Here is a 25,221-nt window from a genome sequence, read left to right as displayed (position 1 = left end):
TTTCACAAGTGTCAAAGAGTGTCAAGATTTTATCAAACATTGAATGGTGTAACCCAATTAAGTGGTATATAAGTAAAGATTTAATCTCACACAACCAACGTGTTTTATGAACTTAAGAAACAATGTAACGATTCAAGAAGAATAACATTGAGTCTTTGGCGTAATATAAATAATTTTAATTTATAGTGTTTGAGCTGGTTTCCATAACAAACACGGTTCTTTGTTTAAATATCCACCGTCCATGTATGAGACAAAAAAAAATGACTGCCACGTTGAGACTTGCTGACAAATTATTAGATCTCAGAGTCACGAAAGGGTCCCACTCCCCTCCCATGCAAGCCAATCGTAACCGTCAGTCTCGCACTCCATTCCTGGCCGTACAAGTCCACTTGGCAGTCCACTTGGCTACTATGGAGTATGGATCACCGTTCATCTATTTCTTATTAATGACAAAATAAATATAATAATTTGTAATTTTTAGAGTACCGTTGAATCCTTGATTGAGATTCCATTAAATAATCAGAAAAATAAAAATGGGCTTCCGAGAAAACATGAAATACCAACAAGAGAGGAACTTGAAATAGAAATAGAAAGATGTTTCAGTTGACGGAAGACTCTTTCAAATGGCAGGGTTCTAGTGGCTAAGAAGAGTTGGAACAGATCACAGAGTGAACAACGTAACTATCACAATTCAATTCCCATATGGGATTTTCAAACCCAAATCCCAATGCCGCTTGGCAAATCTAATGCCAAACTCAGACTCATAGACTCATCGTATTCACATTCTGCTTGCACAACTGAGACTCACAAGGGACTCTTTTAAAGGGTTTCGGGTACTTTTGATTCTCAGAGTTATTTATGTATTTATTATTCTTATAGTTCTGATCTGGGTGTTTCTAATTCTGGGTATTTTAGGCTGAGACAAGATCTGGTGGTTTCAATTTTATTTTATTAGTTTTGTTAGTTTTATTGGTATGATTTGTGGTTAACAGATTCTGTGAGCTTGGACCGCCAAAGAAAGAAAAGAATAACTTTTTAACTGATTTGTTTCATTGTGGTGGGTTTTCTTAGATTCCAGATTCCCTGATCTTTGGAACAAAGGTTTTACCATTGGACCATTTACTGGGGCTCTGATTTATTAGCTTGTCAATGGATTCTTGCATTGCTAATTTGAAGGCCAATGAACTCCAAATCAATCTCACCAGAAGGGGTGACAGGGGTACATTGTTTTGGGATGAATGCACAAGAGGCAGCTTCAAGAGCAGAGATTTGAGTGTTTGGAAGAATCAGAGAACCCGTAACGGAGCGAAAAAGGTCAAGGCTGGAGTTGCCTACTCTGTTCTCACATCAGATATTAACAAAGAGAGTGTGGTAAGTTCATATCTGGTGAAAACTATCTGTTTAATTTAATTTGGTCAAGGCTGGTGTTTCTTGATATTATTTTGGAATCTAGTTGATTGTGATGTTCATTTGTCTGTGAAGCAACCGGTTTGAAAAACAATGAAGTCGCCACCAATTGATTTTTAGGATGCAATTGGACATCCGTTCTGGTCTACGAGAAAAATGGGCAAGGGGGTCTATTGAGCATGGGGAAGGTGTTAGGCACCCTACAACTCCCGAAAACGGTTACCTTTGAATGTTTTCCTATTTGGCTCTGATTTGTTTTTGAAAATCCCATTTTGATGGGTTTTATTGGGATGTAAATGAAAAATCCACTTGGAGTGGTTTGGAGAACAAGGTGCACGGGATCATTGGGGCCATTCCCGGCTTGGCCAAAGGTTGGATAAGGTACCACTTGAAGTGGGTTTGGATATTTGGGGAAAAGGATTTTTTTGGGGACTTGGTTGATGTACCAAAAGGGCCCACAATCAAAGAATAATGTTCAATTCAAGCCTTACTCACAATTATGTTTTCCATGAGAAAAGAAAGAATCGATTTATGGCTCATTGAATGGGCCAAATATCTTTAAACCCACCGTTGAATCCGTAAATAAATTCTCCTAATCCCTAAAAACACATTTGCTTTCCGGATCCACGAAATCCAAATGTTTTCAATGAATGCCAATGGAACCCCAATATCTTGAAGGCTCTTTGGTATTTAATCAAAACATAAGGATTCCATAATTTAATCTTGATGTGTTTTATTAATGTGAGACGGCTTGCATTAATCCAATGACTAACGCGTTGCATTTATTTTCATGACATTCAAATAATCCTAGCATACGTCTAAACATCATGGCATGGTATGAAAAATCAAAACCCTAAGCAGGCATTCTAATGCAATCATCATTCACAAAATCATCTCCTAATGTCTATATGCTTCTAGCACCCTAAACATTTATGTATGCATTTCCACTATTTTCCACTATACTATTACAAAGATTTACATTTTACAAGGATATGTGACAAAAACGAAATTTATACAAATGTACAAGAACCCAATATTGCCCTTGAGACCCATTGCTCAAATCCGGCCCAAATCCTCTAAGTTGCCCTTCGGCCCATGCGGTCACAAGCCCGATCCAAGCCCAACAAACACCAACACAAACACAAGAATGGTCAAATGGGATCCAACATCATAAAAACTCAAATCAAATTAAGTCCATATATATTATAAACATGCCCACACAAACACATATATACAAATATACAAACTGGAATATATACATATACAAACACATATACAATCCATATATATATATATACACACGCTGTATGTACGCATGCACACACCCACCATATAATACACACATATGCTCACAATATATATATATGCAACACTGTATACATATATATATATATACATATATATATATATACACCATCTACACATAAATATACACACACTTATTGTACGCACATACCCACACACACACGACATATACATATACGCTGTAGACCAAACACATAGATATACCACAGTATATATACACATACTGTACGCATATACACACACAAATGCACCCGCCATATATATATACATACACACCACACATATACATATATATGCACACTGTACATATATACACATACACAGACACACATATATACACACACGCTATATATACACCATATATATATATATATATACATATATATACACACATATACACCTGGAACTTACACACACACATTATATATACATATACACGTACACCATATATATATGCGCACACACAAAGGCACACTTATATACACACCTATATATACACCATATATATATATATATACACACACATGCACCTGGAACTTACACACACACATTATATATACATATACAAGCACATATACAATATATATATAATATATATGTATATATATACACTGACAAATGCATATATATACATACAACATATTCATTCACACACGGGCACCATATATATATATATATATAATATGCACTAAGACAATATATGCACCACCTATACACGCAAAAGAGATCAAAACAAACTCAAACAACATCTCAGTTCATCATTAGTATAAACAGAATACAGGCATGTAAACATCTCTAAAAACCTGAACAATATACACATGTATATAAACAGGAGCGATCCATATAAACAGATTAATATAAACAAGAGCCCATATAAACAGATCCAAAAGAGCCAATATAATCAAACAAACATGTAAACAAGAACATATAGACAATATAAACATAGGCCATCTAAACGAACATCCGAGCCAGCAACTTGGACATATAGAACAAGTAACACATGAAACCTAAGAAATCATAGAAACCAAAGAAACCAAGTCGGAGAGATACAAAGTATGAATCAAAGATGGAATCAAAGAAAAATAAAGAGATACAAAGATGTGTGCTGAATATTACCTTCAAGAGTTAAAGGAGGAGACACTCTTTTCTCTTCTTCTCTTGTTCTCCGGTTTCTCTCTTGATTTCTTCCCTCTTTTCTCTTCTTTTTCTCTCCTCCCCCTTCTTCTCTCCCGATCTCCCTTCCTTTTCTCTCCTCCCCCTCCTTTTCTTCTTTTTTCTTTTTTATTTACCCAATTTCCCCCTACTTTTTCTCTCTTTCTCCCCTACCTTTTCCCTCCTTTCTTCTCCTTTTTCTTTTTCTCTCCCGATCTCCCTTCCCTTTTCTCTCTTCCTCCTCCTTTTCTTCTTTTCTTCTTTTTTATTTACCCAATTTCCCCCTACTTTTTCTCTCTTTCTCCCCTACCTTTTCTCTCCTTTCTTCTCCTTTTTCTTTTCCACTTTCGGCCACTTTTCTTTTTTTATTTTTTGTTTTTATTTTTTGTTATTTTTTAATATATTTAATATTTTTTTTATTTTTTTATTTTTGTATTTTTTTTGGCCGGACGAAAACCGGTTACTACAGCTGCCCCCCTTTGTATGTCTTTTATGAAGTAAAAGGCGGACAAAGGTGTAGTTAACCGAATTTCGTACGGAAAGGATAAGGAAAGATGCGGGGATCACTGTAGCCATTCCCGGCTTGGCTTAAAAAGTGCTCGGGATCATTGGGGCCATTCCCGGCTTGGCCGATGCTTGAATGAAATCCCACTTGGAGTGGGTTTTGTAAATTGAAAAAAAACAGTGTGCTCGGGATCATTGGGGCCATTCCCGGCTTGGCCAATGCTTGAATGAAATCCCACTTAGAGTGGGTTTTGTAAATTGAAAAAACAATGTGCTCGGGATCATTGGGGCCATTCCCGGCTTGGCCAATGCTTGAATGAAATCCCACTTGAAGTGGGTTTTGTAAATTGAAAAAACAATGTGCTCGGGATCATTGGGGCCATTCCCGGCTTGGCCAATGCTTGAATGAAATCCCACTTGGAGTGGGTTTTGTAAATTGAAAAAACAATGTGCTCGGGATCATTGGGGCCATTCCCGGCTTGGCCAATGCTTGTATGAAATCCCACTTGAAGTGGGTTTTGTAAATTGAAAAAACAATGTGCTCGGGATCATTGGGGCCATTCCCGGCTTGGCCAATGCTTGAATGAAATCCCACTTGGAGTGGGTTTTGTAAATTGAAAAAACAATGTGCTCGGGATCATTGGGGCCATTCCCGGCTTGGCCAATGCTTGAATGAAATCCCACTTGGAGTGGGTTTTGTAAATTGAAAAAACAATGTGCTCGGGATCATTGGGGCCATTCCCGGCTTGGCCAATGCTTGAATGAAATCCCACTTGGAGTGGGTTTTGTAAATTGAAAAAACAGTGTGCTCGGGATCATTGGGGCCATTCCCGGCTTGGCCAAAAAAGTGCTTGGGATCACTGTAGCCATTCCCAGCTTGGCTGATGGTGGTCGGGATCATTGGGGCCATTCCCGGCTTGGCCAATAATTTGTTTGTTTGTTTGTTTTTTTTTTTTTTTTTTTTTTTTTTTTTTTTTTTTTTTTTTTTGAGAAAAGCTGCTCGGGAGTTTTTGTAATCTCACCTTGACAGAAAGATGTTTCGAGCAAATGATATGCTTTGATTTGAGGAGAATGACTACGTCCAAGCTGTATCTTCTGCATAAACCTGCCATAATACAAAAAGGACAAACCATATGCAACAATGATGCATGTAATGACCGATTTTTGTTCAAATATGAATGTTTCATTAATGAGTGAATGCATGCTCTCTTAAGGCTGTGCCGTCCTCAGTCACGCGTACAGTTGCGAACTGCTAGAACAAATCTGCTTCTTTGTAGGGTTTGACTTTCTGACTCTGGATTTTCAATGCATCTTCTTTATGCTGATTAGCAAAGGCCTTCGCTCTTTCCCAAACCCAACTCTTCAGCTATCTTTCTTCCTTTTCCTTGCTTATTTGCACGTGTGCCCACTTTTGAGTTCAATGCTGCCATTTCATCTAGGTTTATTTTTCACTTCGTTGTGCACGTCATATGATTATGATCTTCCCTTTCCTGCTAATGCTTACCTCGGCTTCAAGTCTTTTATTCAAATCCCTTCCAGCTTAGGATGCCAAAAATCCAATCAAATTCCTATCAAGAGTAATGTCCTAATGCATATTCCACATTTCCTGTCAAAACTTTATCAGTGATAAATTCAATGGTATAGCCATGCATGTCAATTAATGAATGCAGGTGATAAACTTTTTGGAACATGGATTGAGAATGGAGTTGGGGTATGGAAAACAGATGCCACAAGTGACAAATAGAAATGAATTTCTTCGCCATTTTTATTGAAAGGACGAGTGCCGATTGACAAAGGTATGTACAAGAATGTAGAGAAGTCAAAGGAAGAAGGGACAAACCCAACTTCTCCAAGATGAAATATGTAATAATTCAAAGATTCCACCAAAACTGCCCCAGTTTTGGTGTACACCCAATTAACAATGATCAAATCTGACTCGTCTGAGACTGTCTCTGAGTCCTCCATTTCTGCTAACAAACTTCTCATTCTGTTTAACGAACAAACAAATGATAGTATAAAGAGCATCCTGAGAACTGCCCCAGTTTTGGATGTTTGCCCAAATAACTGTCCTCCAATCTGGCAACTATGAGGTCGATTCTGTACTCTGCCCGAATGTCAATGCAAGACAAGTTAACAACCAACAGACTCATGTCTCAACCTCCTTTCTTCAAACAATCTGCAACCGAAATTTGCAGCCATAATTAAAGTACCCGTGAGGGTTTTCACTTCAATAAAATTTCTTATTGTCCCTAATTTTGCCTAGAGCGCCCTTTCAGGTTTTCACTCTAACGGGATTTTTTTTTTGCCTAGAGCACCCTTTTCGGGTTTTCACTCTAGCGGGTTTTTTTTTTTTAAGCATAATACTGCCTGAGAACATCGACATTTACTGGGTGAGGCAAATCATCTCCATCCATCCTTGTCAAAATTACTGCTCCACCAGAGAATGCTTTCTTCACCACATATGGTCCCTCGTAGGTAGGAGTCCATTTTCCACGGTGATCTTTTTGAGGTGGCTGAATCATCTTTAGCACTAAATCCCCTTCTCTGAAACAACGAGGACGCACCTTCTTGCGATGTGCTCTTATCATTCGTCTTTGATAAAGTTGTCCTCTACAAAGTGCCCCTAATCTTCTCTCCTCAATAAAATTTAGATGTTCATAACGGGCTCGGACCCACTCCGTCTCCTCCAAGTTGGCCTCCATCACTACTCTTAGCGAAGGGATTTCTACTTCAATGGGAAGGACCGCCTCTGTCCCATATACTAAAGCAAAAGGACTTTCACCAGTGGATGTACGCACCGAAGTTCGGTACCCATATAAAGCGAAAGGAAGCTTTTCATGCCAATCTTTGTAATTCTCTGTCATCTTCTGGATGATTTTCTTGATATTTTTGTTAGCCGCCTCAACAGCCCCGTTCATCTTGGGACGATAAGGAGATGAATTATGATGCTTGATCTTGAACTGCTCGCATAAATCATTTACTATCTTGCTGTTGAAATTCGTGCCATTGTCAGTAATGATCCTTTCGGGAACCCCATAGCGACATACAATATCTTTTCTCAAGAATCGGGCGATAACGTTACTTGTCACTTTAGCATAAGAATTTGCTTCCACCCACTTTGTAAAATAATCAATTGCAACCAGGATAAAGCGATGTCCATTGGAGGCTTTGGGCTCGATAGGACCAATAACATCAATACCCCACATCGAAAAAGGCCAAGGCGCTGCTAATACTCGTAGAGGGTTTACTGGCACATGAGTTTTATCAGCATAAATTTGGCACTTATGGCATCTGATCGCATAGTTAATACAATCTCTTTCCATGGTAAGCCAATAGTGGCCTGCTCGCAATATCTTCCTTGCCATTGAATACCCACCTGCATGAGTACCACATATTCCTTCATGGATATCTTCCATAATCTGTTTGGCTCCATCAGTATCCACGCATCGAAGAAGTACAAATCCAGAGCTTCTCTTATACAACACGTCTTTATCCAAGAAAAAGGAGCTTGAGAGCCTTCGGATGGTGCGTTTGTCATTATCTGAGGCCTCTGGAGGGTATTCTCCTTTCTCCAAATACTGCTTCACATCATAATACCAGGGTTTGCCATCAGGTTCTGCTACTATATTCAAACAGTGCGCCTGAATTTTACGCTTCTCAATCCTGATAACCTCTACTTCTCCTCGAGGGTCCAAATCAAACATAGCTGCCAGAGTGGCCAAAGCATCTGCCATCTGGTTTTCTTCTCTTGGAATATGATCAAATTCTACACAATCGAAAAACTTCATCAATTCCTTGATATGCTGATAATACGGGACTAACTTGGCATCCCTGGTTTCCCATTCGTCACACAATTGCCTGATCACCAATTGAGAGTCACCATAAACCTGAAGCTTTTTAATCCCAACATCAACAGCAGCTTGAATTCCCATGGCACAGGCCTCATACTCGGACACATTATTGGTACAGTTGAAATAAAGCTTAGCAGTAAACGGGGTAACTTTTCCTTCTGGAGAAATAAGCACAGCCCCAATCCCATTACCAACGATATTAGAAGCGCCATCAAACAACATAACCCATCTGTCAATATCTTTCCGACTCTCCATCTCTAAGGACAAGATTTCTCCATCTGGGAACCCTGGATTCATAGGCTGAGAGTCATCAATCGCCTGCTCTGCTAAGTAATCTGCTATTGCACTTCCCTTCACTGCCTTCTGAGCAACATACAAAATATCGTATTCTGACAACAGCATCTGCCATTTTGCAATCCTCCCCGAAAGAGATGGTTTTTCAAAAATATACTTGATCGGATCCATCCTCGAGATCAACCAAGTAGTGTGATAAAGCATATATTGCCTGAGCCTATGCGCAGCCCATGCCAATGAACAACAAGTTTTCTCCAAGATGGAGTAGTTTGCCTCACAACTGGTGAATTTCTTGCTCAAGTAGTAGATCGCATGCTCTATTCTTCCTGATGAATTGTGTTGCCCTAACATACACCCCATCGACTTGTCCGATATAGTCAGGTAGAGAATAAGTGGTTTCCCAACAACCGGAGGCATCAAGACCGGTGGATTTTGTAAATACTGTTTAATTCTCTCAAAGGCACTTTGACATTCATCATTCCATTCTGATGGGTTATTCTTCCGAAGTAACTTAAAAATTGGCTCACACGTAGTTGTCAACTGTGAAATGAACCTTGCAATATAATTGAGTCTGCCCAAGAAACCTCTGACTTCTTTCTCGGTGCGAGGGGTCGGCATCTCTATAATCGCCTTCACTTTATCCGGGTCTACTTCAATACCTCTTCTACTGACAATAAAACCCAACAACTTCCCTGAGGTTGCCCCAAATGTGCATTTCGAGGGATTCAACTTCAATTGGTGCCTTCTCAACCTCTTGAACAACTTCTCCAGGTTAATCACGTGATCTTCATCCTCCTTTGACTTAGCAATCATGTCATCCACATACACCTCAATCTCTTTATGCATCATATCATGAAACAGAGTAACCATTGCTCGCTGATAAGTAGCTCCCGCATTTTTGAGACCAAATGGCATGACTTTGTAACAAAAGGTACCCCATAAAGTGATGAAAGTAGTTTTCTCCTGATCTTCCGGTGCCATCTTGATCTGGTTATATCCTGAGAATCCATCCATGAAGGAGAACGCAAAATGTCTAGCAGTGTTGTCTACTAGTATATCAATTTGGGGTAAAGGAAAGTCATCTTTCGGGCTCGCCCGATTAAGATCCCTGTAATCCACGCACATCCGAACCTTACCGTCTTTCTTTGGGACTGGTACGATATTTGCAACCCAATCAGGGTATTTTGCTACAGCAAGGAATCCTGCATCAAATTGCTTTTTTACTTCATCTCTAATCTTCAAAAGCATCTCCGGCTTCAATCTTCTCAACTTTTGCTTCACTGGCAGACAATCTGGTTTCAATGGCAATTTATGGACCACTATGTTTGTATCAAGTCCTGGCATATCTTGATATGACCATGCAAAAACGTCCTGATATTCATGTAGCAAACCTATCAATCTTTTTCTATCTCCTCCTTCAAAAGCTGCACCAATCCTAACCACCTTTTTCTGATCTTCAGTTCCCAAGTTAACAACCTCAGTTATTTCTTTATGCGGCTGAACTATCTTCTCCTCTTGGTTAACTTGCCTTAACATTTCTGGCGATATCTCAAATTCATCCTCAGTGTCGGAATCAGATTCAACATTGTTAATGAGTGCCCCAAAATCTGGTTCATTCGGTTCATCTTTTTTATTATCATCAATTTCAGTCCTGTTGAAAGGGAATGTGTGAGATTTGAATTTTTAGAAGTGATGTATGAAATAAGGTGAACAGATGTGAGAATTTTGAACAAAGATTTTTATTTATGATAAGCATAGCAGAATCATCCGAAACATGAGAATAAGCGAAGGCCATACTATGCGAATTCATCAAAAGATAAAGTAAAGACATGCTCATTACAAAAACCCAATCAGTGGCCGTGAGCTAGACCACAGATCATAGTGCATATGGAGATTACTCTTGAAGGCTGTTGATCGAGACTGGCAGTTCAAAACTGGTCCAGTTGTTGAGCCCAAAACCTGGAGGCCGAGGAATGACAAAATAAGGCTTAGCAGCAAAGTTCGGATCTTCCTCTATAACAGCAACATGAAAATCTTCCAACTGCTCACACAGCTCTTCAAAATTCGCCCCAGCTAGATTCCTTTCAACTTGATCAATGGGAAAATTAAGGGTCAATTTTCCTAGAATTGCCCCTGCATTGAGCGGATTGACCTTTTCCAAGAAATCTCCAAACACGAAACTGTCATACAACCAAGGAATTGACCTTTTCAGAATATTCAGCTCTCGACCCTCAAAACGAGCGATTCGCCTTGCCTGTTTCTCAGCTTGGGCCTGGACCTTATCAGTTCTACTGGGCTTATACCCAAGCCCCCAGCGCTCAGCCTGTTTCAATACAGCTATTGGCTTCTTTATCCCCTGCTCCTCTTTACCTAAACCTCCTCCTGGTCGGAATCCCATCTTCAACATAATTCTTCCAATAAACTTAGCCACTTTTGATAAACGGGGCTGCATCAGAAGCTGCTCCTCCTTCACAAAACTGGCAGTAGCAATTTCAAGGGACTGGAAGGAGCTTTCAATCCCCTGCAAGGGCGCATCGATATGGAGTGAGTTTGAAACGCTAGCCACCATCCATTCCGACTGGCCTTTAACAATGTAGACTCTTCCTCCGTGAGCAAATTTGAGATTCTGATGTAAAGACGATGGTACAGCACCAGCAGTATGGATCCACGGCCTACCTAATAGGCAACTGTAAGTCGGCGATATATCCATCACCATAAATGGGACATTGAATGTAACATTTGCGATCTCCAAAGGGACCTCGATCTCCCCCATTATCTCCTTCTTGGTTCCATCAAAGGCTTTAGCCACCACTAGTACTTGCTTCAAATATGATCTGTCAATTGGCAGCCTATCAAAAGTCTCCTTTGGTAGGATATTCAACGACGATCCATTGTCGATCAAAATACTTGCCACTTCAAAACCCCTACACATGGCCGAAATGTGCAACGCTTTGTTATGGCCCATCCCCTCATCTGGAATCTCCTCTTCAGTAAATGATAATAAGTGAGTTGCGAGCACATTTCCGATGATCCCGTCAAAAGATTCTGTTGGTATCTTTTCTGGCACATAGGCCTGATTCAACATTCTCAACAACACTTTACGGTGTGGCTCCGAACTCATGATTAATTCTAAGATGGAAATCTTTGCCGGGGTCTTTTTCAACTGGTCTACAATCATATACTCGCTTTGACGGACAATCTTCAGAAACTCCTGAATTTCTACATCAGTCACTGCTTTCTTAATTTCCTCACATACAATATGATCTTTCTTCAAATCTTTCAAATTCTCTTCCGCTCCTACAACGTCCTTGCCCTTCCTTTTCCTTTCAGCTTCCGCTCCTGACATTGGGTCACCTGACTCCTCTCGAGAATAAACCCGTCCAGTTCGGGTTATCCTACTCACCCCTGAGATATTATCCACAGCAACCTCAAGATCATTTTTCTCGTATACCCACGGAACAGCCTTATCACTTACGTAAGAAGGCTTTGAAGGACGTGGACCTTTGACAAACGGTTGATCTTCTAAAAAGTACTGCAAAACAATTGGCTTCGTCCTCCCACCAGGCCTTGGTCCTTTATAGAATTCATCCCCAATAACATTGACTGCATTCAGGCACCCTGACTTCACACCAAATACTACTTTCTTGCTATCAATCAAATCCTGCACCTTTGCTTGAAATTGAAAACAATTCTCCAGAGAATGTCCCTCAACTCCTTTGTGAAATTCACAAGTCTTCAACTCATCATAACCATCGTATCTCAACGTCAAGTCCAACTCCTCTCTTTTAATAAGTCCTTCATTTTCCAAAGCACCCAGCACCAAACTCAGAGACATAGTTACCTCCGCAATTTTCCTCCTAAAGTCATCCGAATTCTCAACAGCATTGGTACCTCCATTGCCATGGTCTGGCAGAGGATTAGTGGTTACATCGGGCTTCCTGATCCCATCAAAATTCAACCATCCAGAATTGACCATATTTTGCACAATCCTCTTGAAGGCCAGACAATTTTCAATTGAATGTCCAGGCGACTCTGCGTGATAGGCACATGTCACCTCAGGGTTATACCAAGGGGGGTAAGGTGGATTCTGGGGTTTCCCTCCCGGGATAGGTGCAATAGCTGCATTTGACAATAACTTGTCATAACATTGGGCATAAGTCATCGGTATCGAAGCGAACTGCTCTATCTGCCTTTGGGGCTTGGGATTATTTTCAAAGTTTCGGTAATTTTGGCGGGGTGGTTGGTACGCTTGCTGAGGTGGTTGGTAATTTTGGTGAGGTGGCCGGTAAGCTTGTTGAGGTGATTGGTAAGTCTGTTGTGGTGGTCGATAAGAATACTGAGGTGGCAGGTAGGAATTTGAGTTTGGGTAGTGGCTATATGGACTCGACAGCCTAGGAGCATTGCTTCGCGGCCTGTAATCAAAAGTGAGAGACCCATAAGTGGGATTGCTGCTATAATTAACGGTATGCACCTCGTTTTCCTTCTTCTTCATCTTCCCTCCCTTCTGATACTCTGGTTTCTCAAGCATCGGGACGCTAATGCTAATATTTCCTCTTTGCATGCATCTCTCAATACGTTCCCCTGCTCGGATCATTTCTCCTAAACCTGCATGCCCCCCTCCAGCGATTTTTGAAGTATAAGGCTCTCGAAGTGCGTCAATGAATGCATTAACCAGATCTTGTTCCGCCAATGGCGGGTGCATCTGGGATGCTAAGTCTCTCCATCTATGGGCCCAATCCCGAAAACTTTCTCCTTCCTTCATGACAGTACCCTGAAGATCATAGATGGTAGGGACCTTCTCCATGTTATGCTCATACTTCTTAAGGAATAAGTTAGCCAGATCCTCCCAAGTCTCAACAGAAGACGGATCTAAGCTTGTAAACCACCGAGTTGCACTCCCCGTCAAACTTTCCTGGAAAAAGTGAATCAATATCTTTTCATCATGAACATATGGCTGCATCCTCCGACAATACATGGTCAGATGATCTAGAGGGATTCCAGTACCATCGAAGAGAGTAAAAGCCGGAAGCTTGAAATCAGGAGGAATGATCAAATCCTTCACCAAACATAACTTATAGGGACTTAAAGCGCCAACAGGCCCAAATCCTTCCATTGAATTCATCCATTTTTCCATCTTTTTGTATTGCTCCATAGTAAGACCTCTTCCTTGCTCCCCTTTAGCCTCTACGGGCATGACATATGTTTTCTGCTGGCAATCCAGTGATGGAAATCCACCATCCCGGGCTGGCCCAACTACCGGCGCACTTCCTGAGAAGTTCATTACCGCGTTGTCATAAAGCTGAAGCATGGGCTCTCCTTTCTGTGCTGAACTTTCTGCAACTGCTTTTCCTTTCATAAGCTGCGACATCTGAGTAATCAACATAGCCATTTGTTCTTTCAGATCTGTAATTTCCTGGCTCTGCTTCTGGATCAGCTCTTTCTGCTGTTCGTTCTCCATTGTTCTAGCAATTCGCAACTGTAATCTGGTGCGATAAGGATGACGGTGATATGAATGAATTGGTGCTTTTTCTTTTTTATGTGCCACCTTCAAGATGAAAGAAACATTTATTAGTTAATCAGATCTGTTAACTATGCATATGCATGATTGTGAGTTTATGTGCTTCCTAGATTTCTTTGTAATTGGACAAGAGAACAAGATTGTCTTCTTTTATTCATTTCATTCATTCAAAGCATACAAGAAGAAACATCAGATTCAGTCCACTTGAACAACCGGAATTTCAACCATAACAGCACCTCCTGCTTGGATTGCATTCAACCTCCTCTGAAGCTCCTGTAAGTCACTTTTCAAATTTTTCAAAAATGCCCATATCTGTGTCAACTCTGGCATTTCCAAAATAGGATTGGAACTCAACTTCTGCAGACGTCGTTCATAAACCTCGGCCCATTCTGATAGGGTCATCAAGCGACTCATCATCAACCTTACTTTGAATTTGGTACTTGTCTGCTCCTGTTGGACCTCCTCCAGCATTGAATGAAAATAATCATTCTGTTCCCTTAAAGTTGTGATCCCTTCCATCTGTTGCTGGTTCTCTTCAAGCATCTCATTCATCTGATCTGTCAATCTATTCTTCTCAGCTTCTATTCTTCTTTGCTCTTCTCTGTCTACATACATTTGATAAGCGTCCTCCTTCCGAGATGCCAGTTCTTCATTCAGCCTCTGAATATGCTCCTGCATTTCTTGAAGTTCTGCTTGTGTCCTACAATGTTTTGCTGCATCTTTCTCTTTTCTTTTCTTCATTTTCTTCTGTAGCTTCGAGATCTTTTCCTTCAATGTATCAAACTGTCCTTTTTCCACTTCTCGGGCTTCCCTCTCCCCCTGGACCTTCTTTTTCAATTTTTTGCATTTGTTCTTATATCTGTTATACTTTTCTCTCCAGGAATTCTGAGCTATTTCTACCTCTTCGGCAATCAAGGTGTCTACTGCTTCATCAAGCTCATTTGATGGTATTTCCAGACCTGAATTTTCATTTCCACCAGGTATCGTCTCTTTCTTTTTCATGCTAACAAAGCTATGACACTGGGTGATAGTCTTCTTCCTTCCTCGGAGCCATTGCACATATCGATATTTCCCTTCCGGGTCTGCAGTAAGCCTTCCGCGCTCCATTATGTGGGTCCTTTTCCATGCTTCTAACACTTGGTAAGACATAGGTTTCGCCTTCTCATCCCCATGCGCGAATTCAAACTCCCACAAGCCATGTGTAATTGGTGTACATAAATTGCCAGCCTCTTGACGCAAGAACATTGCAGGTGCTTGACTGGTGCCTCCCCATGGTCCCACCAAAGGCACCCAGTTGTAATTACCACATCTGTAAAGCAAACCTTTGGGCTTGTACCATGTTGCTCGATCAAATGTCTCCTTCTGTTCTAACTCCTCTAGGAATTGTCTCCACACGTCAACAGCTGGTACATTAGATTGCATCTCGGCCATCTTGAAATTCTGAATGGGATCTCTAAGCATCCGGGTATGATCTTCAAATACAATCATCGGAGCTCCAATTCTTTTTGGGTATTTTAAGTGACTCACCAACCAGAGTCCTAATAATTGCGAACACCCCCGAAAGCTGCCTTCTCCTTGAATGCGACAATGATTAAGGGACCGGATTGTCTCGCATAACATTGCAGGTATTGGATTGGTACCATACTTGACAAGGTGAACCAATTTAATCACGTTCTTTTCTACATATCCTCCTGCACAAGGAAATAACACTGCTCCATACACTGCAAGGGCAAAAGCCATCTGCCCTTCTGGAGTTGCAAACCTCCCTTGAGCGAAACCCATAAGCCTGTCAATTGGAAACACCCAAATATTACCTTTATCCTTTCCAGGAGTCCTGGTATGCTCTATCTGTAAAAGACGGTGAACAATCTTCCTTCCATCAGTAACTTCCTCCGGATTATAAACCTTGTTCACATGTGGATCATATCCCAACAACTGACCATATTCTTCTAATAAAGGAGACAAATCTGTTGTATTGAAAGTAAAGCAGCGATATGCAGGGTCCCAGAAATGCATAGCAGCCTGAAGAAGAGTTACCGGTGTTTTGACAGTTAATAGATGCCCAATACGTCCGTAAATTTTCCCAAAATTATTGCGTGCTTCATTACTTTGTGCCTCCCAAAACTGTGCTAACCCCGGTGGTGCCTGTTCTTGAAACTGTGTCTTCCGAACAATTCCCAATGGTAAATCGTTTTTTAAACTATCTCCGAGTTCTGCCTGCAATTTTTCCAACACATCTCTAGTTTCCCACGGGCTGTCTCGTCTTATGTCACTGGTTCCTATCACTGCTTCCGCAAACATCCTCTTGTCCAATTGCAAAGAATGTGCCTAGTGAATGCATGGGGCATGAAAAGGATGAATATAAGATATGTATGAACAAACATGCAAGCATATATGGACACGTATGGCAATTAACAAGTGTACAAGTACCATAACCTAGGCTAATATATACATGGCAAGTGTATAAGACATGTACATGTATGGTTTGATGAATATATACATACAGGTATGTATCAAATACATATAAACATGTAAATGAGGAATAAAGGTACATGGTATTTAAATGTACAGGAAATAAATAGAGTTAAGGATAGGAGAATCCCCCATTGTTCCTAACAAAATCAGGTTCCTACTAATTTCTGAAGGTCTCGAACCGGATCTAGGGTTATGTAATGTGCATTTGGGTGGCATATCTAACTATAACGCGGCTACGCGAGAGGCCACTGGATCAGGTTAGTTCACACCCCATATCTGGAAGTGGAACCCATCCCCCAATATCTTGAAGGGACGTCAATCCAGGAGGATGTTTTTCCTTGCTTACGTGAGGACAAAATCCATCAAAAGCAAAGATCAACCCTCACTAATCACTAGTAGGACCCGGTTTTTATGGGTCATTTGTGTGCATGTGAATAGTGATGTGTGTGCGGGGGAATCATACCATATCCTCAATAAACACTCAAATTTTATCAAACCAAAAACCTGTTATTTTATCTACAATCATGAACAAACACATTAGATTCCTCAAAATGTTGAAAGAAAAATGTACAACAAAATAAACAAATCAACCAAATAGGAAAACACTAACAAAAAGGCCCGACCCCTTTGGTACAACAACCAATTGTCCCCAGTGAAGTCGCCAGCTGAAGCAACCGGTTTGAAAAACAATGAAGTCGCCACCAATTGATTTTTAGGATGCAATTGGACATCCGTTCTGGTCTACGAGAAAAATGGGCAAGGGGGTCTATTGAGCATGGGGAAGGTGTTAGGCACCCTACAACTCCCGAAAACGGTTACCTTTGAATGTTTTCCTATTTGGCTCTGATTTGTTTTTGAAAATCCCATTTTGATGGGTTTTATTGGGATGTAAATGAAAAATCCACTTGGAGTGGTTTGGAGAACAAGGTGCACGGGATCATTGGGGCCATTCCCGGCTTGGCCAAAGGTTGGATAAGGTACCACTTGAAGTGGGTTTGGATATTTGGGGAAAAGGATTTTTTTGGGGACTTGGTTGATGTACCAAAAGGGCCCACAATCAAAGAATAATGTTCAATTCAAGCCTTACTCACAATTATGTTTTCCATGAGAAAAGAAAGAATCGATTTATGGCTCATTGAATGGGCCAAATATCTTTAAACCCACCGTTGAATCCGTAAATAAATTCTCCTAATCCCTAAAAACACATTTGCTTTCCGGATCCACGAAATCCAAATGTTTTCAATGAATGCCAATGGAACCCCAATATCTTGAAGGCTCTTTGGTATTTAATCAAAACATAAGGATTCCATAATTTAATCTTGATGTGTTTTATTAATGTGAGACGGCTTGCATTAATCCAATGACTAACGCGTTGCATTTATTTTCATGACATTCAAATAATCCTAGCATACGTCTAAACATCATGGCATGGTATGAAAAATCAAAACCCTAAGCAGGCATTCTAATGCAATCATCATTCACAAAATCATCTCCTAATGTCTATATGCTTCTAGCACCCTAAACATTTATGTATGCATTTCCACTATTTTCCACTATACTATTACAAAGATTTACATTTTACAAGGATATGTGACAAAAACGAAATTTATACAAATGTACAAGAACCCAATATTGCCCTTGAGACCCATTGCTCAAATCCGGCCCAAATCCTCTAAGTTGCCCTTCGGCCCATGCGGTCACAAGCCCGATCCAAGCCCAACAAACACCAACACAAACACAAGAATGGTCAAATGGGATCCAACATCATAAAAACTCAAATCAAATTAAGTCCATATATATTATAAACATGCCCACACAAACACATATATACAAATATACAAACTGGAATATATACATATACAAACACATATACAATCCATATATATATATATACACACGCTGTATGTACGCATGCACACACCCACCATATAATACACACATATGCTCACAATATATATATATGCAACACTGTATACATATATATATATATACATATATATATATATACACCATCTACACATAAATATACACACACTTATTGTACGCACATACCCACACACACACGACATATACATATACGCTGTAGACCAAACACATAGATATACCACAGTATATATACACATACTGTACGCATATACACACACAAATGCACCCGCCATATATATATACATACACACCACACATATACATATATATGCACACTGTACATATATACACATACACAGACACACATATATACACACACGCTATATATACACCATATATATATATATATACATATATATACACACATATACACCTGGAACTTACACACACACATTATATATACATATACACGTACACCATATATATATGCGCACACACAAAGGCACACTTATATACACACCTATATATACACCATATATATATATATATACACACACATGCACCTGGAACTTACACACACACATTATATATACATATACAAGCACATATACAATATATATATAATATATATGTATATATATACACTGACAAATGCATATATATACATACAACATATTCATTCACACACGGGCACCATATATATATATATATAATATGCACTAAGACAATATATGCACCACCTATACACGCAAAAGAGATCAAAACAAACTCAAACAACATCTCAGTTCATCATTAGTATAAACAGAATACAGGCATGTAAACATCTCTAAAAACCTGAACAATATACACATGTATATAAACAGGAGCGATCCATATAAACAGATTAATATAAACAAGAGCCCATATAAACAGATCCAAAAGAGCCAATATAATCAAACAAACATGTAAACAAGAACATATAGACAATATAAACATAGGCCATCTAAACGAACATCCGAGCCAGCAACTTGGACATATAGAACAAGTAACACATGAAACCTAAGAAATCATAGAAACCAAAGAAACCAAGTCGGAGAGATACAAAGTATGAATCAAAGATGGAATCAAAGAAAAATAAAGAGATACAAAGATGTGTGCTGAATATTACCTTCAAGAGTTAAAGGAGGAGACACTCTTTTCTCTTCTTCTCTTGTTCTCCGGTTTCTCTCTTGATTTCTTCCCTCTTTTCTCTTCTTTTTCTCTCCTCCCCCTTCTTCTCTCCCGATCTCCCTTCCTTTTCTCTCCTCCCCCTCCTTTTCTTCTTTTTTCTTTTTTATTTACCCAATTTCCCCCTACTTTTTCTCTCTTTCTCCCCTACCTTTTCCCTCCTTTCTTCTCCTTTTTCTTTTTCTCTCCCGATCTCCCTTCCCTTTTCTCTCTTCCTCCTCCTTTTCTTCTTTTCTTCTTTTTTATTTACCCAATTTCCCCCTACTTTTTCTCTCTTTCTCCCCTACCTTTTCTCTCCTTTCTTCTCCTTTTTCTTTTCCACTTTCGGCCACTTTTCTTTTTTTATTTTTTGTTTTTATTTTTTGTTATTTTTTAATATATTTAATATTTTTTTTATTTTTTTATTTTTGTATTTTTTTTGGCCGGACGAAAACCGGTTACTACAGTCTGTATATTGTATTTGTTTCTTTTCTAGACATTTCAAGCTCCAATATTTGAGACTTCACAAGCAAATCCAAAAAATGTTGCTTCAATCATATTGGGTGGGGGTGCCGGCACACGCCTGTTTCCCCTCACTAGCAGAAGAGCCAAACCAGCTGTAAGTGTTCTCAATTTGTTTTAGTTGAGTTATATATATACATTCCACTTATATTGAATTGGTGTGGACTTGATGAAAGAAAACCTGTAAAATTTTGTGTTTATAAATTCTGCAATGGTTTATTTTGATCCGCAGGTTCCAATTGGAGGCTGTTACAGGCTGATTGATATCCCAATGAGCAACTGCATCAACAGTGGGATAAAAAAGATATTTATTCTAACACAATTCAACTCTTTTTCCTTGAACCGTCACCTCGCTCGAACTTATAACTTTGGAAATGGAGTAAGTTTTGGAGATGGGTTTGTAGAGGTGAGATGACTGTCCTGGCTGTAAGGGATGTGTAAAGTTCAAGTACAATATTTGCTTGCAGTAATTGTTGCAAAATTGATAAACCATACAGATTACATTATGTGAAGTCGTGAACTTTGTTTGTTAAAACTTCTGATGAAGGGAATTTTTGTCTGAGAAATAGGTCCTCGCAGCCACTCAAACACCAGGAGAGGCAGGGAAAAAGTGGTTTCAAGGAACGGCTGATGCTGTGAGGCAATTTATATGGGTCTTTGAGGTGAGCGATGATAACTTCTTGTTTGTATAAAAAGTTATGTGAAGCTTGAAAAAAATGTTTTACATTATTCACGCAGGATGCCAAGAACAAGAATGTAGAGAATGTATTAATCTTGTCTGGAGATCATCTTTACCGGATGGACTATATGGATTTTGTGCAGGTACTCGTTTAGTTACTTAATGGTGTGATATCGTTAACTTAATCCGTTAATTACATGCTTCGAAATATCTGCTTGCTGATCATGTTCCCTGTGCTTGCAGAAGCATATTGATACAAATGCTGATATCACAGTTTCATGTGTACCCATGGATGACAGGTATAATTAGTTTACTTTCATTCCACATTCCATATTCTAACGTCTAATAAACGGCCTAAGAATTATACTTGATGTATTAAATTATCCGAACATCATATCTGACTACTACGAAACTGAATTTTATTAATATTATTTTTTGCAATATTCACTTTTTCTGCTCCCAGAGGGAAAAATTTTATCATTCATGACATAAATTGGGCATAGATCCATGAATCGATCATGAATTACAGATTTCATTTCAATTATTTCGCAGCCGTGCCTCAGATTATGGGCTGATGAAGATAGACAACATCGGACGTATTATCCAATTCGCTGAGAAGCCAAAGGGGAATGACCTGAAAGCTATGGTAAAGAACTAAAGATCATGCGATTTCCATTGGTTGACGAACGATTCCTTGCATTTATTCTTAACAAGTTATATATTGTACTGATAGTCTGAAAATTCTTGGATACTTACAAATTTCTCCATCCAATGCTGTACTTATTTATGTGAATTTACATTGCAGCAAGTTGACACCTCACTTTTAGGGCTACCTTTGCAAGATGCCATGAAATTCCCTTACATTGCATCAATGGGTGTTTACGTATTTAAAACAGAAGTTCTGCTAAAGCTTCTTAGATGGAGCTACCCCTCGTGCAATGACTTTGGTTCTGAAATTATTCCATCCGCTGTGAAGGATCACAACGTTCAAGTAAGACAATATGTTAAACATGGACTAGTGATGTTTAAAACACTTTTACTTGGGATAGAACTGTTGAGTATCTAATCGTCTTTACGTTTTCAGGCATTCTTATACAATGACTACTGGGAGGACATTGGAACAATAAAGTCTTTTTTTGATGCCAATCTGGCCCTTACTGAACAGGTACCATATACAATAATTTTTTGCTGTTGTTTTAAATTACACTAGTGAAACAAAGAATCCTCAGTCACCATGTAAAGTGGCGCGCTGCTTGCTGGGCCAGTCCTACGTTGGCAGATAAAACTGAAAGGCATCTCACATTGACATTCATCTTTTGTGCAGGACCCAAAATTTCAATTTTATGATCCGAAGACACCATTCTTTACGTCTCCAAGATTCTTGCCTCCCACCAAAGTCGATAAATGCCAGGTAAGATTGTGAGTTGAATTAGTTTGCAACTATCTGATTGGTATCCTGCTACCCTACTCTCCAATAAATTATTGTTGCAGATTGTGGATGCCATAATTTCTCATGGCTGTTTCCTGCGAGAGTGTAGCGTACAACACTCAATAGTAGGCATACGGTCACGATTAGAAAGTGGTGTTGAACTAAAGGTGAGCTAATGGTTTTGATCTTCCCTTGAACAATAGTTGATTTCTATGAATTGGTTTTAAAGATTAAACTGTGGCATTGTATAATAATTGGTTTGGTGTGTCGGTTTTATCTTGCCAGGATACAATGATGATGGGGGCAGACTACTATCAGACTGAGTTCGAACTCGCAGCTCTACTAGCAGAGGGAAAGGTTCCAATTGGTGTTGGACAAAATACCAGAATCAGGTGAGATTTCAGAGATGTTTTTTATATAATAGAAAAAAAAAAGCCTATACTTGCAACGAAACTGAGATGGCTTTTTCTATGGAAGGAATTGCATAATTGACAAGAATGCCAAGATAGGAAGAGACGTGGTCATTGCAAATGCTGATGTGAGTACATTTATTTTCTCTGCAACTGATGATAATTCCTGTACATATCGAGCAATATCAATAGTGAGGTACCGGCATTTGACTCTTTATGTGCATGTTTGTGCTGAATAAATATAGTCCTGTACTTCTCAGGGTGTTCAAGAAGCAGACCGGCCAAACGAAGGATTTTACATTCGGTCTGGTATTACCACCATACTGAAGAATGCAACAATTAGAGACGGAATGATCATATAAACCATGTGAGGTTCTTAGGAGCTCATTGATCAGACTGAGTCGATGACTGAGGTGGAAAAGCAGGCAGCCAGTTAACATATTTTCTGACCCACCTGGGATATCGATAGCAAGTAGTAATAATAATGCATGTATATGTAAATTACAAGTCCTCCGGCCCCATAGAGGTTCCTGTAAATAACTAGAATAAAAGTGGCAGCCTGCTTTGGTTGGTTTCTTGGATATAGTCGAATAAACGATTAGCTCTTCAGACAAAGTTACTAAGTTAAATTTATCAGATGAACATTTTACATCTTTGAAACATTTATAATATCTCAGTTCTTAATGTCTTGCTATTACATCTTGGATCTCAAAATGGGTCTTCCCCACATAGGGTAGGTAGGAAAAGAAAGAAGCAGAAGAGGTAAAGATCTAAGGATATATCCTTTCTTTCTCTAGCAGAACATTGCTTATGCACTATTTCAAAAAATCTACATAGTTTTTTCCAAAGCTATTAAGACCACACATTTGAGGGATAGTTAACTTAGCCTTAACAAACAAATAGTTTGCTGGTTATCCTAATTAGGATCTCCTTTTGGTGTATGTTCTATAATTCTGGACTTTATATTGAAACAAAGATGTTTCGATTGCTGAGACTCTGAAGTTCCAGGTTTAAGTGCAAAAAAAGTTTACAAGAACAGCTTGAGGTACATATCTCCATGAGTAGTTTTACTGTAATTTTCTCCTGCATCCATAAATACCTTCCTCATTATTCCACTTCATGAATTTGTGTTTAAAAGACACAGTCACACTGTGCATGGTCTGCTCGAAATCTACCGTATATTATAAAGGATTATTGGCCACATATCACATAGATGATTCAGTTTACAGTTCATGAAGTTTTCACAAAGTTCTGTAGTTCAATAGTTTATGGTCTTCTCCAGCAAGCGTTGCATTATTATGATAATATGACATACAGGTGCAAAAGAAACTACGAATGAGAATAGAAGCCCAAGGGAAGCACTTACAAGACATGCAGGAGAAAGAATGGTGTGACTTGATGAATTGCGAGTAGTGTTATGACAAAAGGGGACGTGCAACTCAGGTTATTTGGTGCGATAAATAATATTGTCTTTGATGTTGTGTAATCTGCTTGCCATTGATTCCTCTCGGAGAAGACGGTGGATTTAATTATGTTGAATGCAATGTTTTGGTTAGGGATGACAAGGGATCGGGACTCTTCCAATTAGTGTTAAGGTACCCAATACCAAAACCTTTCCAAAACCATTTAAATTTCCAAAACCGGAACCATTCCATAATCATTTACCATCGGGTACCCGTTTATCATTTAATTTTTATTTTTTTTTATTTTTCTATAAATGTATAATTCAATTTCTTAAAAAATAATATGACTTATCATGTTGTTATAGTTTGAATGTAGAATATATAATTCTATTATATAATTTTATTTAATATACTTTATCATGTTAAAATTTAACATCCTAATAATATAACTTTATATGGATGATTTATAATATTGTTACTATAATTCACTTTTTTAATTAAACGGTTCGGGTACCCTGAACCCGACATCAAAAACCAAACCCGACCCTAAACCGTAACGGATTTTAAAATCAAAACTAAAACCATTTCAAAACCTATAGAATCGATTTTCGAATTTTAAATGGATTGGATATCCTATGGATAATGCTCGGATCAATTTTTTTTGTCATCCCTAGTTTTGGTTGTCAGTTTTAGTAGGATTCTCATTTCATATGCCACATCCATTCATAAACTTTGTATTCATGGATTTGTATATTGTATATATGGTAAGGGGTTGACAATAAAACAATTTACTATTGATAATTTTTTATAATATCTCATCATCAAGTCCCGCCGCAATGCGCGGGGAGATAAGTCAAATAACTAGTTATATAGTAAATCTTATTTTAGATTCGGACAAAAGCATATAAATTATAATTTCCTTGTCATAAAAAAAGTTGACTTCCAAGGGAATGAAATATATTAATATATTATCCTAGATTTCTTTCTTTCTAGTTCAGCTCCTTGAGATATTATTTTTTTTCCAACAACCTCAAAAGTAAGATATGAGCATGGTCCAGTATCTTTGTTTTTAAGATGTCAAGCCATAAATAAATCACGCATCAATATAAAACTCAACTGTGTAAAGTCTAATTCCTTGGCATATTAACAAGGCTCTTTCTGAGCTAAGTATCATTCATTAAAACTGTGCGAACTCTATGAATCCAAAGTGAATTGATAAAT

At 38.9% G+C, this 25,221-nt stretch overlaps 1 protein-coding gene across 1 annotated transcript; it reads left to right on the top strand.

Annotated features, from left to right (window-relative positions):
* The first annotated feature begins 550 nt into the window (after window positions 1–550).
* Window positions 551–23,281, top strand: LOC120008889 (glucose-1-phosphate adenylyltransferase large subunit 1-like). Its single transcript, XM_038859261.1, has 15 exons — window positions 551–833; window positions 1,072–1,371; window positions 20,054–20,176; window positions 20,312–20,485; window positions 20,649–20,741; window positions 20,818–20,901; window positions 21,002–21,057; window positions 21,311–21,404; window positions 21,564–21,749; window positions 21,843–21,923; window positions 22,083–22,169; window positions 22,250–22,354; window positions 22,473–22,579; window positions 22,665–22,725; window positions 22,858–23,281. Exons 2-15 carry the CDS (start codon window positions 1,150–1,152, stop codon window positions 22,957–22,959), a joined length of 1,575 nt encoding a protein of 524 aa, XP_038715189.1. The 5' UTR covers window positions 551–833; window positions 1,072–1,149; the 3' UTR covers window positions 22,960–23,281.
* The last annotated feature ends 1,940 nt before the right edge of the window (window positions 23,282–25,221 follow it).

This window comes from Tripterygium wilfordii, chromosome 11 (assembly GCF_013401445.1).
Source record: "Tripterygium wilfordii isolate XIE 37 chromosome 11, ASM1340144v1, whole genome shotgun sequence".
NCBI classification, from domain to species: domain Eukaryota; kingdom Viridiplantae; phylum Streptophyta; class Magnoliopsida; order Celastrales; family Celastraceae; genus Tripterygium; species Tripterygium wilfordii.
The sequence above is the reverse complement of the archived record's forward strand: the minus strand, read 5'-3'. Positions and strand labels throughout refer to the sequence as shown.

Bases quoted from the DNA above. Each gene is read 5' to 3' on its own strand.
- LOC120008889 (XM_038859261.1), top strand. From the start codon at position 1,150: ATGGATTCTTGCATTGCTAATTTGAAGGCCAATGAACTCCAAATCAAT. The intron at 21,405-21,563 runs GTAAAGAACTAA...TTTACATTGCAG, and splicing joins GGAATGACCTGAAAGCTATG to CAAGTTGACACCTCACTTTT. The intron at 22,355-22,472 runs GTGAGCTAATGG...TTATCTTGCCAG, and splicing joins AAAGTGGTGTTGAACTAAAG to GATACAATGATGATGGGGGC.